General features: G+C 43.0%; 1 protein-coding gene across 1 annotated transcript in view; it reads right to left on the reverse strand.

Moving 5' to 3' along the window:
• GNG10 (G protein subunit gamma 10) overlaps positions 1-16,092 on the reverse strand; it is a 57,295-nt gene extending 41,203 nt beyond the window's left edge. Inside the window, exon 1 of the mRNA XM_073663954.1 lies at positions 15,904-16,092. Within this exon, the coding sequence (XP_073520055.1) occupies positions 15,904-15,984 (81 nt within the window). The 5' untranslated portion in view covers positions 15,985-16,092. The remainder of the gene's footprint in view (positions 1-15,903) is intronic.
• Positions 16,093-17,125: the final 1,033 nt, after the last annotated feature.

Below are 17,125 nucleotides of genomic sequence, written 5' to 3' on the forward strand. Positions count from 1 at the left end.
GTGACGCTAATTATGGCGTCATCGCAGCTCACCATCTTGGTGGAGTCCTCAAAGCTTTGGAGGATGGTACATGTCTCACATCCATGTCCTCTCCTGAGGTCTTATGTGTGGAGTTTGACCTGAATACCGACGGCCTTGTTGATGCTGGTAGTCAACAACTGCCCTCTTCTGCTCACAAATCCTTCCCAACATCTGCAATGTAGAGTTCCAAAGCGTGGGGACATCGCAGATCAGTCGGTGAGCTGGAAGCTGCAAATGCTGCTGAAGCACGGCAAGGGCGGTGGAAGCTGTAGCTGACTTTCTAAAATAGGCACAGTACACACGCAGCGTACTTTGACAAGCAGATCCGGTTAGGTTTTGAGAAACCGCTGAACCATGAGGTTAAGCACATGGGCCAGGCATGGTACGTGTGTGAGCTCGCCTCGCTTCACAGCCGCCACCAGGTTCCGGCCATTGTCACACATGACCATGCCTGGCTGTAGGGTCAGCGGTGTCAGTCACATATCTGCCTGCTCTTTCAAAGCTGTACACAACTCTTCAGCGCTGTGCGGTTTGTCACCTAAGCATAATAGTTTCAGCACAGCCAGTTGCCGCTTGGCTGAGGCAGTGCTGCAGTGCTTCCAGCTTCTGACTGATGTGGTCATTTCGGAGATGGAGGCTGAAGAGGAGGAGGTGCAGGATCTGTAGAATGTGGGGGCAACCCTGATTGACCTAGGGCCCACAATCCTCGGCGTCAGGAGGACGTGTCCCAAGGTCCAACTGGGTCCCGGCTTTCACTATGTTAACCCAGTGTGCCGTCAGCAAAATGTACCATCCCTGCCCACAAGCACTTGTCCACATGTTCATGGTTAGGTGGACTTTCCCAGTAACTGCGTTGTTGAGGGTACGGCTAATGTTGTGGGACACGTGCTCATGTAATGCAGGGACGGCGCACACACACACACACACACACACACACACCAGGAGAAATAGTGGCGGCTGGGGACCGACTACCGAAGGACGGCCGCCGCCATCCGGTTGCGGAAAGCTTCCGTCTCCACGAGCCTAAAAGGCAACATTTCAAGCGCAAGTATTCGCAAAATGTGTGAATTTAGTAGTGTGGCCTGTGAGGCGTTGACCGAGTAATTGTGCTTGCGTTCAAAGGACTGGGGTAGGGACAACTGGATGCAGAGCTGGGAAAAGGACATGGACATGCTTGCTGATGGTGCTAGTTGAGTGTGTAGAACGACACGTGCAGGACGGGAGGCATCTTCGAATGCGCCATAGACAGGGGATTGGCGTGCACGCACAACAGCGGAAGAGGCAGTGGCGTAACCCGCAGACACTGTTTCTGGACCCTGGGGTTCGGCCCACTTAGTCGGGTGCTTTGCTGCCAAGTGCCTGATTATGCTGGTAGTGGTCAGGCTGCTAGTTTTGCTACCCTAGCTGATGCCGGCCTGGCAGGTGGTGCAAATGGCCTCTTTGGGATTATCTGCAGAGTCTTTAACGCCTTTACCCCCGAGGGTGGTTTGCACGTTAATGATCAGGCCAATTTTTACAATTCTGACCACTGTCACTTTAGGAGGTAATAATTCTGGAACGCTTCAACGGATCCCACTGATTCTGAGACAGGTCTTTCATTACGTATTGTACTTCATGATAGTGGTAAAATTTCTTCCATATGACTTGCGTTTATTAGTAAAAAAACCGAAATTTGGGGAAAATTTGGAAAATTTTGCAATTTTCCAATTTTGAATTTTCATGCCCTTAAATCAGAGAGATATGTCACACAAAATAGTTAATAAATAACAGGCCTACTTTACATCAGAACAATTTTAGAACCAAAATTTTTCGGGGATAGGAAGTAAAGGGTTAAAAGTTGACCAGTGATTTCTCATTTTTCCAACAAAATTTACAAAACCTTTTTTTTTCTTTTGGGGGAACCACATCACATTTGAAGTGACTTTGAGGGGCCTTTATGACAGAAAATACCCAAAAGGGACACCATTCTAAAAACTGCACCCCTCAAGGTGCTCAAAACCACATTCAAGAAGTTTTATTAACCCTTCAGGTGCTTACTAGGAATTTTTGGAAAATGAAAGAAAAAAATTAACATTTAACTTTTTTCACAAAAATGTTACTTTAGACCCCAATTTTTTTATTTTTGCAAGGGTAACAGGAAAAAATGGACCCCAAAATGTATTGTGCAATTTCTCCTGAGCACGTCGATACCCCCATATGTGGGGGGGAAGACCACTGTTTGGGAGCACGGCAGGGTTTGGAAGCAAAAGAACGCCAATTGACTTTTTGTATGTAAAATTTGCTTGAATAATTAGCGGACGCCATGTTGCGTTTGAAGAGCCCCTGATGTGCCTAAACAGTGGAAAACCCCCACAAGTGACACCATTTTGGAAACTAGACCCCTCAGGGAACATATCTAAATGTGTGGTGAGCACCTTGAACTCCCAGGTGCTTCACAGAAGTTTATAACATTAAAGCCGTAAAAATAAAATTTTCACATTTTTCCCACAAAAATGTTTTTCAGCCCCCAATTTTGCATTTTCATAAGGTTAACAGGAGAAATTGAGCCATACCATTTGTTGTGCAATTTCTCCTGAGTAAGCCGAAACCCCATACAGTGGGGGAAATAAGTATTTGATCCCTTGCTGTTTTTGTAAGTTTGCCCACTGATAAAGACATTAACAGTCTATAATTTTAAGTGTAGGTTAATTTTAACATTGAGAGATAGAATATCCAAAAAAGAAAATCAAGAAAATCACATTGTCTAAATTAGATAAATTTATTTGCATTTTGCAGTGAGAAATAAGTATTTGATCCCCTATAAACCATTATGAGTTCTGGCTCCTACAGACCAGTTAGATGCTCCTAATCAACTCGTTACCTGCATTAAAGACAGCTGTCTTACTTTGTCACCTGTCTAAAAGACTCCTGTCCGCATACTCGATTAATCAGTCAGACTCTAACCTCCACGACATGGGCAAGACTAAAGAGCTTTCTAAGGATTCAGGGACAAGATCATAGACCTGCACAAAGCTGGAATGGGCTACAAAACCATAAGTAAGACGGAGACAACTGTTGGTGCAATAGTAAGAAAATGGAAGAAATACAAAATGACTGTCAATAGACATCGATCTGGGGCACCATGCAAAATCTCACCTCGTGGGGTATCCTTGATCATGAGGAAGGTGAGAGATCAGCCTAAAACTACATGGGGGAACTTGTTAATGATCTCAAGGCAGCTGCGACCACAGTCACCAAGAAAACCATTGGTAACACATTACTGTTATGATCTGCTACAAGCACTAAGGAAAGAAAGGAGATCTGTCCCTACAATAGAACTAAGCTAGATCCCTACGATGTAACGGGGAACCTGATCCTGCGATCAGACCCGCTAAAGTCCTCGGCTAGTCTGTACGAAGACCTATAGATGCAAGGGAGGGATCCCTACAAGAACTAGGGACTGGGATAAAGTTGGACACCTCCTAGCAGAAATTGTAGCAGTAAAAGACAAACACACAACATAGAACATAAAGGTCCGAAGACCTAGCTAAACTGACTGAGAAAGGTAACTAAGCACCAGGCTAGCTTAAGAGTAGAAATTACAATGAAGTCCAGCAAGGCCAGGAGGGCGGAGCAGGACTAAATAGGCAAAAAAGGTCATGTGACCAGCAAGATAGAACTCTCCTGTTAGGTTTTTTCTAACAATTACACCTTAAAGATTTAAAATCCTGCAGTGCCCGCAAGGTCCCCCTGCTCAAGAAGGTACAAGCGCAGGCCCGTCTGAAGTTTGCCAATGAACACCTGGACGATTCTGTGAGTTATTGGGAGAAGGTGCTGTGGTCAGGTGAGACAAAAATTTAGCTCTTTGGCATTAACTCAACTCGCTGTGTTTGGAGGAAGAGAAATGCTGCCCATGACCCAAAGAACACCATCCCTACGATCAAGCATGGATGTGGAAACATTATGTTTTGGGGGTCTTTCTCTGCTAAGGGCACAGAACTACTTCACCGCATCAATGGGAGAATGGATGGAGCCATGTACTGTAAAATCCTGAGTGACAACCTCCTTCCCTCCGCCAGGACATTAAAAAAATGGGTCGTGGCTGGGTCTTCCAGCAAGACAATGACCCAAAACATACAGCCAAGGCAACGAAGGAGTGGCTCAAAGAGAAGCACAGTAAGGTCATGGAGTGGCCTAGCCAGCCTCCAGACCTTTTGTCCCATAGAAAACTTATGGAGGGAGTTGAAGCTCTGAGTTGCCAAGTGACAGCCTCAAAATCTTAATGATTTAGAGATGATCTGCAAAGATGAGTGGACCAAAATTCCTCCTGACATGTGCGCAACCCTCATCATCAACTACAAAAACGTCTGACTGCTGTTCTTGCCAACAAGGGTTTTGCCACCAAGTATTAAGCGTTGTTGGCCAGAGGGATCAAATACTTATTTCTCACTGCAAATAAATTTATCTAATTTACACAATGTGATTTTCTTGATTTTTTGGGGGATATTCTATCTCACAATGTTAAAATTAACCTACTCTTAAAATTAGACTGTTAATGTCTTTGTCAGTGGGCAAACTTACAAAAATAGCAAGGGATCTAATACTTTTTTCCCCCACTGTATGTGGGAGAAAAACACTATTTGGACGCACTGCAGGGTTCGGAAGGGAAGAAGCTCCATTTGACTTTTTGAATGTAAAATTTGCTTGAATATTTAGCGGATGCCATGCTGCGTTTGGAGAGCCCCTGATGTGCCTAAACAGTGGAAATCCCCCACAAGTGACCCCATTTTGGAAACTAGACCCCTCAGGGAACGTATCTAGATGTGTGGTGAGCACCCTGAACCCCCAGGTGCTTCACAGAAGTTTATAACTTGGAACTGTGAAAATAAAATAAAAAAATATCAAACTTTTTCCATAAAAATGTTTTAGCCCCAATTTTTTTATTTTCACAACGGTAAGAAGAGAAAATGGACCCCAAAAACTTGTGTGCGCCGATACCCCATACGTAGAGAAGATACACTGTTTGGGGGCACAGCAGGGATCAGAAGGGAAGGAGCACTGTGTGACTTTTTGAACACAAAATTGCCTGGAAACGAGAGCGGACGCCATGTCGCATTTGGAGAGCCCCCTGATGTGCCTAAATAGTGGAAACCCCCCATAAGTGACCCCATTTTGGAAATTAGACACTTCAAGGATTTTATCAAGGGGTATAGTGAACATTTTGAACCCAGAGGTACGACAAAGAAATTGATAACATTAGGTCATCATAGTGAATAAGTTGTCATTAGTCTTCAGCACAAGTGCTCACTACTTGAGTTTGCATCGGGTACTCAGGTATGCATCATGTATCGCCGGTGCTCTAGTATCATGCTCGAGTCCCTGCCCTGCATGTTTCACGGTTGTTAGACACCCAAAACAAAACATGAGGGGGATCGCTCGTGCATAGCAGGCAATCCCCACAAGTTTTTTTCTGGCCGCAAAGCATATAGGGCGGAGACTCGAGAACCCGCGATACTCGGTGCATACCTAAGCACCCAATGCAAACTCAAGTAGCGAGCACTTGCGCTCAACACTAGTCCCCATATCGTCATTATTTTTTCTTTACTTTTGAAAAAATCCTAACCCCAACACAACCCTAGCACAGCCCTAAACCTAGCACAACCGTAAGCCTAGAGTTTATTTTTACGCCTTTACTCGTGCAATATAAATGATTAGACGACTTTATTCTTCGGGTTGGTGCGATTACAGCGATGCCAGATTTATATTGGGTTTTTAAGATTGACAGCTGTCACAGACTAGGTTTTGTATCACCATACTTTGAGAGCTATAATTTTTCCATATTTTGACCGACAGTCATGTGACGGCTTGTTTTTTTGCAGGACGACTTGACATTTTTATTGGTACCATTTTCAGGCACGTGACTTTTTTGATCGCTTTCTATTCCGATTTTTGTGAGGCAGAATAAACGAAAAACAATTGTGGAATTATTTTTTGGTTTTTTTATGCCGTTTCGCGTGTGGTAAAATTGATAAGGTAGCTTTATTCTTCGGGTCAGTATGTTTACAGCGGTACCACATTTATATTTTTTTTATGCTTTGGCGCTTTTACACAATAAAAACTATTTTATAGAAAAAAATATTTTTTTTTGCATCGCTTTATTCTGTGAGCTATAACTTTTTTATTTTTCGGCTGATGGAGCTCTACGGCAGCTTGTTTTTTGCGGGACAAGATGACGTTTTCAGCAGTATAATTTATACTTACATTCGTCTTTTTGATCTCGCTTTATTTCATTTTTTGTTTGGCGGTATGATGATAAAGCATCGTTTTTTGCTTAGTTTTTTTTTTTTTTTTACCATGTTCACTAAAGGGGTTAACTAGTGGGACAGTTTTATAGGTCAGATAGTTCCGGATGCTGCGATACCAAATGTGTACTTTTTTAAAAAAAAAATTCAGAATATTTATTGATGGGTACATTATATTTTTATTTTTTGGTGATTATTTTTTTCATTTTTTTTACATTTCCCCCCCCCCCACTTTGACACTTTTCTTACTTTTACACTTTGTCCCACTATGGGACTTTCACTTTTTACATTCTGATCTCCTATATAGAACAGGAGTGCAGCAGCATCCCTGTGCTATCCAGGCTGTCAGAGCTGCACAGGGAGAAGATACTTTGATCATGCGCAGTGCGCGATCAAAGTATCTTCCTGCTGTCTGGTGACCCGGATGTCATCATGACGACATCCGGGTCACATAACAACCACGGGACGCCGGAGAGGAGGTGAATACTGGCGCTTACCTCCTCTTGCCACTGGAATGCTGCGATCGAATTTGATTGCAACATTTCATGGGTTAATGTGCTGGGTGCGGTGTGGGACCGCTCCCAGTGCAGGGGGGACAGGGCACAGATATATATTAGTACGACTTGGGCCAGAAAGGGGTTAAAAAACAACCAGACTCGGGAAGACCTAAAAGTTGTACTGGCAACTTCGTCGTGTTGGCGTTACGGGAAACACTTTCCTGCCTTGTGTCTGCGGCCACTACACTGCTGCTTCCTGCCTGTTGTGGTGCTACGCCTCTCTTCCCCTGTGTGCTGCTGTAATTGCACGTTGCCTTCATGTGACCGTGGCTGCTCAAATATTTGGGCATCACTACACGCATTCTCCTCTTGACTCGCTTGAAGCTGGCCAGGCGAGAGGCCCGAATCTACAAATGGAAAAGTGAAAAGATCTTCTAAGTGTCCAAGTGTGGGATCAGTTGTCTCCAGGCACTTGGCATGGTGGGAGGAAGGAGGATCAGGGTGAGGAATAAGCGGTCCAGACTCACGGCTATTGAGACTTGACCGTGTGGAAGACAGGGTGGTGGTAAAGTGACTGGAAGCATTATCTGCTATCCAACCAACAACCTTTTGACACTGCTCTGTGTTCAATAGTGGTATTGTGCGGTCCCCTAGTAATTGGGACAGGAAGGTCGAGCGACAAGATGTGGGTGTTTGTTGTGGCACAATTTCAGCTTGCATGCAGAGGCTGAGGCCAAAGACGTGGGCACCATCACATCCACTTCCCTGTCCCTTGCCCATTTTAAATGGAGAGCAATATTTTTTACATTCACTAGACATGGCTGATTTTGGAACGCAGTTATATGTGATACGTCTGACAGAGAACCACGGTTTTAAATAGCAGGCCTGTAGTTTACTAATACTATTCTTCAGAGACCTTGTGTGAATAGCTTCACCGACACACTGCAACAAAATGGAAATGGAGGCCAATATTTTCCACGTTCAGCTCAGATTTCTGGGATTTTTATCGCTCTAATATGGAAAAGATCTGGTTGTATTCTGCAGTGCTAACAAGCAAATGGAGCAGAAAAATGGTGTACTCTGGCTTGCTTTTTAAGCAAATAATCAGGATTAAGATAAAAAAATAAAAAACAAATTGCCCTGGCCCCTGATACCTGGGGCTATGTCTACAAATATTTGTCACAGCAAAATCAGTCAGAAGTTGAACGTGCAATGAACCATCTTGTACTGTATCATGCACTGCAGTCTGTCACATACACTGCCTGCCTGCCTAACTCCTGCTATCACCTACACCACTGAAAATATGCAGCTGGATTAGTCTTCAGAAGGACTGTTAGTTCAGATGGATAGATTATATGTATATATATACACATATACACACACACTACCGTTCAAAAGTTTGGGATCACCCAGACAATTTTGTGTTTTCCATGAAAACTCATACTTTTATTTATCAAATGAGTTGCACAATGATTAGAAAACATAGTCCAGACATTGACAAGGTTAGAAATAATGTTTTTTTTGAAAGAATAATTTTCTCCTTCAAACTTTGCTTTCGTCAAAGAATGTTCCCTTTGCAGCAATTACAGCATTGCAGTCCTTTGGCATTCTAGCTGTTAATTTGCTGAGGTAATCTTGAGAAATTTCACCCCATGCTTCCTGAAGCCCCTCCCACAAGTTGGATTGGCTTGATGGGCACTTTTTGCGTACCATATGGTCAAGCTGCTCCCACAACAGTTCAATGGGGTTGAGATCTGGAGACTGCGCTGGCCACTCCATTACAGGTAGAATACCAGCTGCCTGCTTCTTCCCTAAATAGTTCATGCATAATTTGGAGGTGTGCTTTGGGTCATTGTCCTGTTGTAGGATGAAATTGGTTCCAATCAAGCGCTGTCCACAAGGTATGGCATGGCGTTGCAAAATGGAGTGATAGCCTTCCTTATTCAAAATCCCATTTACCTTGTACAAATCTCCCACTTTACCAGCACCAAAGCAACCCCAGACCATCACATTACCTCCACCATGCTTGACAGATGGCGTCAGGCACTCTTCCAGCATCTTTTCAGTTGTTCTGCGTCTCACAAATGTTCTTCTGTGTGATCCAAACACCTCAAACTTTGATTCGTCTGTCCATAAAACTTTTTTCCAATCTTCCTCTGTCCAATGTCTGTGTTCTTTTGCCCATATTAATCTTTTCCTTTTATTAGCCAGTCTCAGATATGGCTTTTACTTTGCCACTTTGCCCTGAAGGCTAGCATCCCGGAGTTGCCTCTTCACTGTAGACTTTGACACTGGCGTTTTGCGTGTACTATTTAATGAAGCTGAAAGTTGAGGAGCGGTGAGGCGTCGATTTCTCAAACTAGAGACTCTAATGTACTTGTCTTGTTGCTCAGTTGTGCAGCGGGGCCTCCCACTTCTCTTTCTACTCTGGTTAGAGCCTGTTTGTGCTCTCCTCTGAAGGGAGTAGTACACACCGTTCTAGGAAATCTTCAGTTTCTTGGCAATTTCTCGCATGGAATAGCCTTCATTTCTAAGAACAAGTATAGACTGTCGAGTTTCACATGAAAGTTCTCTTTTTCTGGCCATTTTGAGAGTTTCATAGAACAAACAAATGTAATGCTCCAGATTGTCAACTAGCTCAAAGGAAGGTCAATTTTATAGCTTCTCAAATCAGCCAAATTGTTTTCAGCTGGACTAACATACTTGTGCAAGGTTTTTCTAAACATCCATTAGCCTTCTTGCACAGTTAGCAAACACAATGTACCATTAAAACACGGGAGTGGTGGTTGTTGGAAATGGGCCTCTATACACCTATGTAGATATTGCAATAAAAACAAGACGTTTGCAGCTAGAATAGTCATTTACTACTTTAACAATGTATAGAGCAGGGGCCCTCAAACTACATGCGGCCCGCGGATGATTTTTATCCGGCCCGCAGGGCTGTGGGCGAAGGAGAGCGGTGTCAGCGCCCGCTCCCTCCCGCTTGCTCAGGGCACCGGCAGCCGGATACTTACCTCTCCCCGTGCCTCTGCAGATCCGCTGTCTTCCTGCTGTGCGCTCCCTGTGACGTCTCAGGTCTGAGGGTGCGGTGACGTCTTTCCACCGCGCCCTCCCCTGAGCCGTCACAGGCAGCGCAGAGCGGGAAGACGCCGGCGACGCTGGAGTACGGACCCGAGCAGTGGCAGCAGGTGAGAAGTGAGGTGAGTATTTTTTTTTTTTTTTAATGTATGGAGGCATGGGGCATAATATTAGGGGTGACATCCTGCATGGGGCATAATATGGGGGGGTGAGATCCTGCATGGGGCATTATATGGGGGAGTGACATGCTGCATGGAGCATTATAAAGAGAGGGGGGGTGATATCCTGCATGGGGCATTATAACGACAGGGGAGTGATATCCTGCATGGGGCATTATAAAGAGAGGGGGGGTGATATCCTGCATGGGGCATTATAACGACAGGGGAGTGATATCCTGCATGGGGCATTATATGGGGGGGTGACATCCTGAATGGGGCATTATATGGGGGGGGGGGGGTGACATCCTGAATGGGGCATTATAAAGACAGGGGAGTGATATCCTGCATGGGGCATTATATGGGGTGTGGGGGGGGTGACATCCTGCATGGGGCATTATATGGGAGATGACATCCTGCATGGGGCATTATATGGGGGGGGGTGACATCCTGCATGGGGCATTATAAAGACAGGGGAGTGATATCTTGCATGGGGCATTATATGGTGGGAGAAAGGGACATCCTGCATGGGGCATTATAAGGGGGGAACAGCCTGCCTATTGAGGACCTATGCTGCCTATTGAAATACCGGTTGGTTTAACGTTACTTGTTCTTCATTTTAAATATTGTACTTGGTCCTGTATTGTTTTTTTTACTTCAAAATAAGATATGTGCAGTGTGCATAGGAATTTGTTCATAGTTTTTTTTTAAAAATTATATTCTGGCCCTCCAATGGTCTGAGGGACAGTGAACTGGCCCCCTGTTTAAAAAGTTTGAGGACCCCTGGTATAGAGTATATTTCTGATTCATTTAATGTTTGCTTCATTGAAAAAAAAATTTGCTTTTCTTTCAAAAATAATGAAATTTCTAAATGACCCCAAACTTTTGTACGGTAGTGTATATATATATATATATATATATATATATATATATATAAAGATTTTTCTGTATTTTCATGTCTATAGAAATTGTACATTCACACTGAAGGCATCAAAACTATGAATTAACATATGTGGAATTATATACTTAACAAAAAAAGTGTGAAACAACTGAAAATATGTCTTATATTCTAGGTTCTTCAAAGTAGCCACCTTTTGCTTTGATGACTGCTTTGCACACTCTTGGCATTCCCTTGATGAGCTTCAAGAGTTAGTCACCGGAAATGGTCTTCCAACAATCTTGAAGGAGTTCCCAGAGATGCTTAGCACTTGTTGGCCCTTTTGCCTTCACTCTGCGGTCCAGCTCACCCCAAACCATCTCGATTGGGTTCAGGTCATCTGGCGTAGCACCCCATCACTCTCCCTCTTGGTCAAATAGCCCTTACACAGCCTGGAGGTGTCTTTGGGGTCATTGTCCTGTTGAAAAATAAATGATGGTCCAACTAAACGCAAACCGGATGGAATAGCATGCCGCTGCAAGATGCTGTGCTAGCCATGCTGGTTCAGTATGCCTTCAATTTTGAATAAATCCCCAACAGTGTCACCAGCAAAGCACCCCCACACCATCACACCTCCTCCTCCATGCTTTACGGTGGGAACCAGGCATGTAGAGTCCATCCGTTCAACTTTTCTGCGTCGCACAAAGACACGGTGGTTGGAACCAAAGATCTCAAATTTGGACTCATCAGACCAAAGCACAGATTTCCACTGGCCTAATGTCCATTCCTTGTGTTCTTTAGCCCAAACAAGTCTCTTCTGCTTGTTGCCTGTCCTTAGCAGTGGTTTCCTAGCAGTTATTTTACCATGAAGGCCTGCTGCACAAAGTGTCCTCTTAACAGTTGTTGAAGAGATGTGTCTGCTGCTAGAACTCTGTGTGGCATTGACCTGGTCTCTAATCTGAGCTGCTGTTAACCTGCGATTTCGGAGGCTGGTGACTCGGATAAACTTATCCTCAGAAGCAGAGGTGACTCTTGGTCTTCCTTTCCTGGGTCGGTCCTCATGTGAGCCAGTTTCTTTGTAGCGCTTGATGGTTTTTGCAACTGCACTTGGGGACACTTTCAAAGTTTTCCCAATATTTCAGACTGAATGACCTTCATTTCTTAAAGTAATGATGGCCACTCGTTTTTCTTTACTTAGCTGCTTTTTTCTTGCCATAATACAAATTCTAACAGTCTATTCAGTAGGACTATCAGCTGTGTATCCACCAGACTTCTGCACAACACAACTGATGGTCCCAACCCCATTTATAAGGCAAGAAATCCCACTTATTAAACCTGACAGGGCACACCTGTGAAGTGAAAACCATTTCCGGTGACTACCTCTTGAAGCTCATCAAGAGAATGCCAAGAGTGTGCACAGCAGTCATCAAAGCAAAAGGTGGCTACTTTGAAGAACCTAGAATAGAAGACATATTTTCAGTTGTTTCACACTTTTTTGTTAAGTATATAATTCCACATGTGTTAATTCATAGTTTTGATGCCTTCAGTGTGAATGTACAATTTTCATAGTCATGAAAATACAGAAAAATCTTTAAATGAGAAGGTGTGTCCAAACTTTTGGTCTGTACTGTATATATACACACTGTATATGTTGTGGAATACCTATACTCACTATAAACAAGCAAATCTCTCCCTGACTCTGCAGCAGCTCTCCCTACTCTGCCTGTTTCCAGGGTAGACTGTGACGAGCATAGCGGCGCCAGGTCTTATATAGACCTGATGACGCTGTGCGGCCAGCCAATCACTGTAATGCCCACAACCAACATGGCTACGGCATTATAGTGCACAGCAAGGAATCCCTAAAGAGCGCCAAACATGCAGGACAGGATCTCGAGTTCTCGCCCAAGCAACCTGGAAATACTCGCCGAGCACCGTGAAGCTCGGGCAAGTACCGGGTAGTGGCAAGCACGTTCACTCATCACTAATAACTATCTTCAGCGTAAGCAAAAACAAGGAGTCCTGGAAGTGATGATATAGCCCATAGAGAGCCCTGATCGCAACATTGCGTCTGATTGGGATTACATGAAGAGACAGGAGGATTTGCACAAGCCCACATCCACAGAAGATCTGTGGTTAGTTCTCCAAGATGTTTGGAACAACTTCTCTGCTGCTGCTGAGTTCCTTCAAAAACTGAGTGAAAGTATAACTAGAAGAATAGATGGTGTTTTGATGGCAAGGGTGGTCATACCAATTTTTCTTGTTCATTCACTTTGCATTTCGTTAATTTGCAAAAAATAATTACATACAACAGAACATAGACCTCAGACATTAAAGGGAATCTGTCAGTGGGATAAACCCTCCTAAGCCGTCTATATGGGCATGTAGGTCATAGGAACTGAATAAAATGATACCTTAATATTTGTGATCCGATGTCCAGAGAAATGTACATTTTTCTCACATGTAAACGAGATGTTCAGGACTATAGGTCGGACACTGGTCTGCATGAGAATCTGCCTCCAGAGCTGATTTTAAATAAAAGTGGGTATCACCAGTGTGATGTGTAATGGCTGCCCTCTGCTCCCTTGATCTCACTGCATAGCTGTGTATGATTATACTGTGACTTGCACTATACTGTTCCTCTATGTTCTTCAGCTTTGATCTCACAGGCAGACAGAGTTGCAGTACAGCAGAGCTGTAGCAAATGTGTTTGTAAAGAGACAAAGAGAAGTTCTACTGTCCTGTGATAGTTACACACTGATAACTCCTTCTTTCATTTAACAATCTCTGGAGGCAGATTCTCATGCAGATCAGTGTCCGGCCCATAGTCTTTAACAGCTAATTTATATATAAGAAAAACGTGGATTCCTCTGGAATAAGACATCGAATCACTGATATCAAGGTATCATTTTATTCAGCTTCCCATGACCTGCGTGCCCATATAGACTGCTTATATTGACAGATTCCCTTTAATCCCTTCACGACATGTGATGTACATTTACGTCATATGTCGTGTCCCTGACTTCGACCGCGACTGTTGACCTCCTGCAACTATTAACCTATTAAATGCCACTGTGAATCTCCGACCGCGGCATTTAACACTTGTATTCTTGTTTTCTTTACATTTCTCACAGTGTCCCAACTTTTTGGGAATTGGAGTTCTAAGTACATCTATACATATTACAGGTATGATGATCTGAAAACATCATGGGAAAATTGGCTGAACCCTTTAATGGTGACTGTCTACAGGCATGTGTACGGGTGCTTTTAGCGCCCATACTACCAATGCAGTACCCAAACATCCCATTGTTCATTACAATTAGAGTTAGCGCATTATAGGCTTCTATGATGATCTAACTCTGGGTCTGATTAAGCGCAGAAGGGTTCTGAATGTTATGACCACAATAAGAATTCACAAAACATGGTCATTATGGCTGTATGAAGCGGACATTAGTCTAGTAAATCTGTGAGAATCTGACATTACAGTAGTAAAATAGACCCCTAGTTTGTGGCAACCTGGCCATAATAGCATTCAATGTAATTCCCTAATATACTGCAGGTAAAACACACTTAGGCCATGTTCACACGTTCAGTATTTCTCAGCAGTATTTGTAAGCCAAAACAAGGAGTGGGTAAAAAAATGCAGCAGTGGTGACATGTTTCTACCATACTTTTCTTCGGATTGTGCCACTCTTGGTTTTGGCTTACAAATACTGAGGTAAAATACTGACCAAATACTGAACATGTGAATGTGGCCTTATAGGGGAAATTAAAGGGCAGCCTTACCTACCAATATATGAATGTATTTTTTTTTTATTTATTTTGTTTTTACAAGAGAATACGTATAAACAAGAGATAAAAGAAGCGGGTACATTGAAATAACATTAAAAGGTACCTATATGTGTACCGATTCCTGATAATACCCAATTGTGGACATGTATAGAAATGGACCATCGAATGCAATAGTAAACCCAATATTGATATATTTTTGCATCTCATCTACGTAGGCACGCCAGATAAGTGGGATATTATACTTGACTGTCTATTATTTTCCTACATTTCCGCTGTGGCGCCCTTTTTTGTGTGTTTGTTTTTATTCCCCCCGCTTACTCACCACATTGTCGTTCACAATAATGGTCTTGAACAAATAAAATTTGTCTCATTCACATTGGACCGTTTTTTTGAAGTTTTTTCTTTTGTCTTTGGGTTTTCTGTTTTTACAAGGAAACTACATGGCGAACATAAGCTATTTACATATATACATTCTACTTTTTTAAAAAAAAATAAATAAATTGTAATCCATCTCCTAACTGAGCTTTCTGTAATCCCAAAATGCAGATTGATTTTCCCTGGCCTTTAAAATTCCTTTCACAAACCCTATTAAAATTATATACTGTTGGGTAGAAAACGGAAGAAATCAGAGAATCCATTAAAATGTTTCACTTTTACTTTTCAGGAAGTGGGACTGTGGGTGATTTATAAATAATGAAGAAATGGACACACATAATGGAGAGACTCATAAGCAGAAGACATTGATGTAAAGTAGTTTTCTATCATAATCACAAATTTGAGAGAACTAGTTTTTTACTTCCTCACTAGGTTTGGATTTTTCCTAAGACACTAGAACTGTCAGGAAAATTGCTTCTAATACAATGCCATAATGTTTGGACATTAAACCCCGCTCTACAGTGGTAGAGAAGTGAAGGATCGCCCCCCTCTCTCTTAATTCCTTTAGTTGATGGCATTTTCAGACTGGGCACAGTTTTGCTCTACTGTGGGGTGGTCATCACTGCACTTCTTAGCATCTTGCAGGGCAAAGGGGGAATTCAGCAGGAGCCATTCCTGACATTGTATATGGCAGACTGATAAGTCATGTCACTACCCAACCCTGCTGAGAGTAAATCCTTCTTGGTGTGAGATGCTGCCAATAATCCCAAATACCCCAGGTCAGAGCAGGAAAGTGACGTAAAAGATCCAACAAGTAGCACAGCCATTACCTTGATCCTCTCCACGCTGGCTTCCAGCTTCAGCTGCTCCACCACTCTCTGCATGGAGCTCAGGTTGGAGTTAGAAGACATGTCTACCCAGGAGAGAGGAGTTCTATCTGCTACTTCTCCACAGATACTTGTCTGATCCCAGCAGGGCAGGAAATGATCTCACAAGTAGCTAAACTCACAGTCACTAGCAGCCCAGAGCTGAACAGCAGCTTCCAAACTAGAGAAGAACTAGTGATTATGGCACCCCCTAGTGGCAGTAATAGAATATAGCATTTGTAGACGTCAAGCTAAACAAAAAAAGTCCGATTTAAAGAATCCACTTTATAAAAAAAAAATCTCTATTACTACTATTAGCTCATATATGTTTAGCCTCCTTCACATGTCTTTCAGTGTTTTTGGTACTTTAGATGAATCCTTAGAGTTCTGTCAAAGAACTTGGATAGAGCATAGTCCAGCACAGTACAGAGGTATTGAGTACAGCCATGCTAGAGTAAATGTATAAAAAAACACAGAAATGTCACAGGACAAGGAAAATGTACACAGTAATGTCACATGATAGGGATGGAAGAGAAACAAATTGATATAAAAGGGTTAATAAATACACTCAAGTCATTGCAGATCAGGGATAATAAAAACAATGATGTCACAATGCATGACTAATAAATAAAATGATTTCACAGTAGAGATAATAAATACAGTGATGACAAAGTGCAGGAACACTGTGTAAGAGTGCAGGGATAACGCCATGTCATAGTATGTAGCTAATGAATACCGTGTTGTCACAGTACACAAATTATAAATGCAATGGTTAAAAACAAGAATACACACGTCACAAAAGAGTTAAAATAAACAAAATTATTGCATAGTATATGGATAGTGCCACGACTAACAACCTGGGGGGGGGGGGTCGCACAGAACCCACGACTTTTACCGCTTTGTCACAGATTACACAGGAGAGATCACACAGATTCCACTGCTGCCACCAGTTGTCAGGGGAATGCAACTCTGCTGCCTCCAATCATCAGGACAATTATGCAATTGGCTGACGAGTGATGGACGAGACCGCAGCTGCTTCCACTACTCGGCTGGTTATTGGGGAACTAACGGTGAGCGCATGGAATATACACCTCCGATTCCAACACATGTAATATATATACCCCCCACCATAGGTCACTGCCAGCTCCGCAATAGCAAATGAACTACTAGCTGCTACCACCTATCG

Source organism: Phyllobates terribilis, unplaced genomic scaffold, assembly GCF_046119375.1.
Source record: "Phyllobates terribilis strain yellow unplaced genomic scaffold, ASM4611937v1 Scaffold_1__5_contigs__length_1240528914, whole genome shotgun sequence".
NCBI classification, from domain to species: domain Eukaryota; kingdom Metazoa; phylum Chordata; class Amphibia; order Anura; family Dendrobatidae; genus Phyllobates; species Phyllobates terribilis.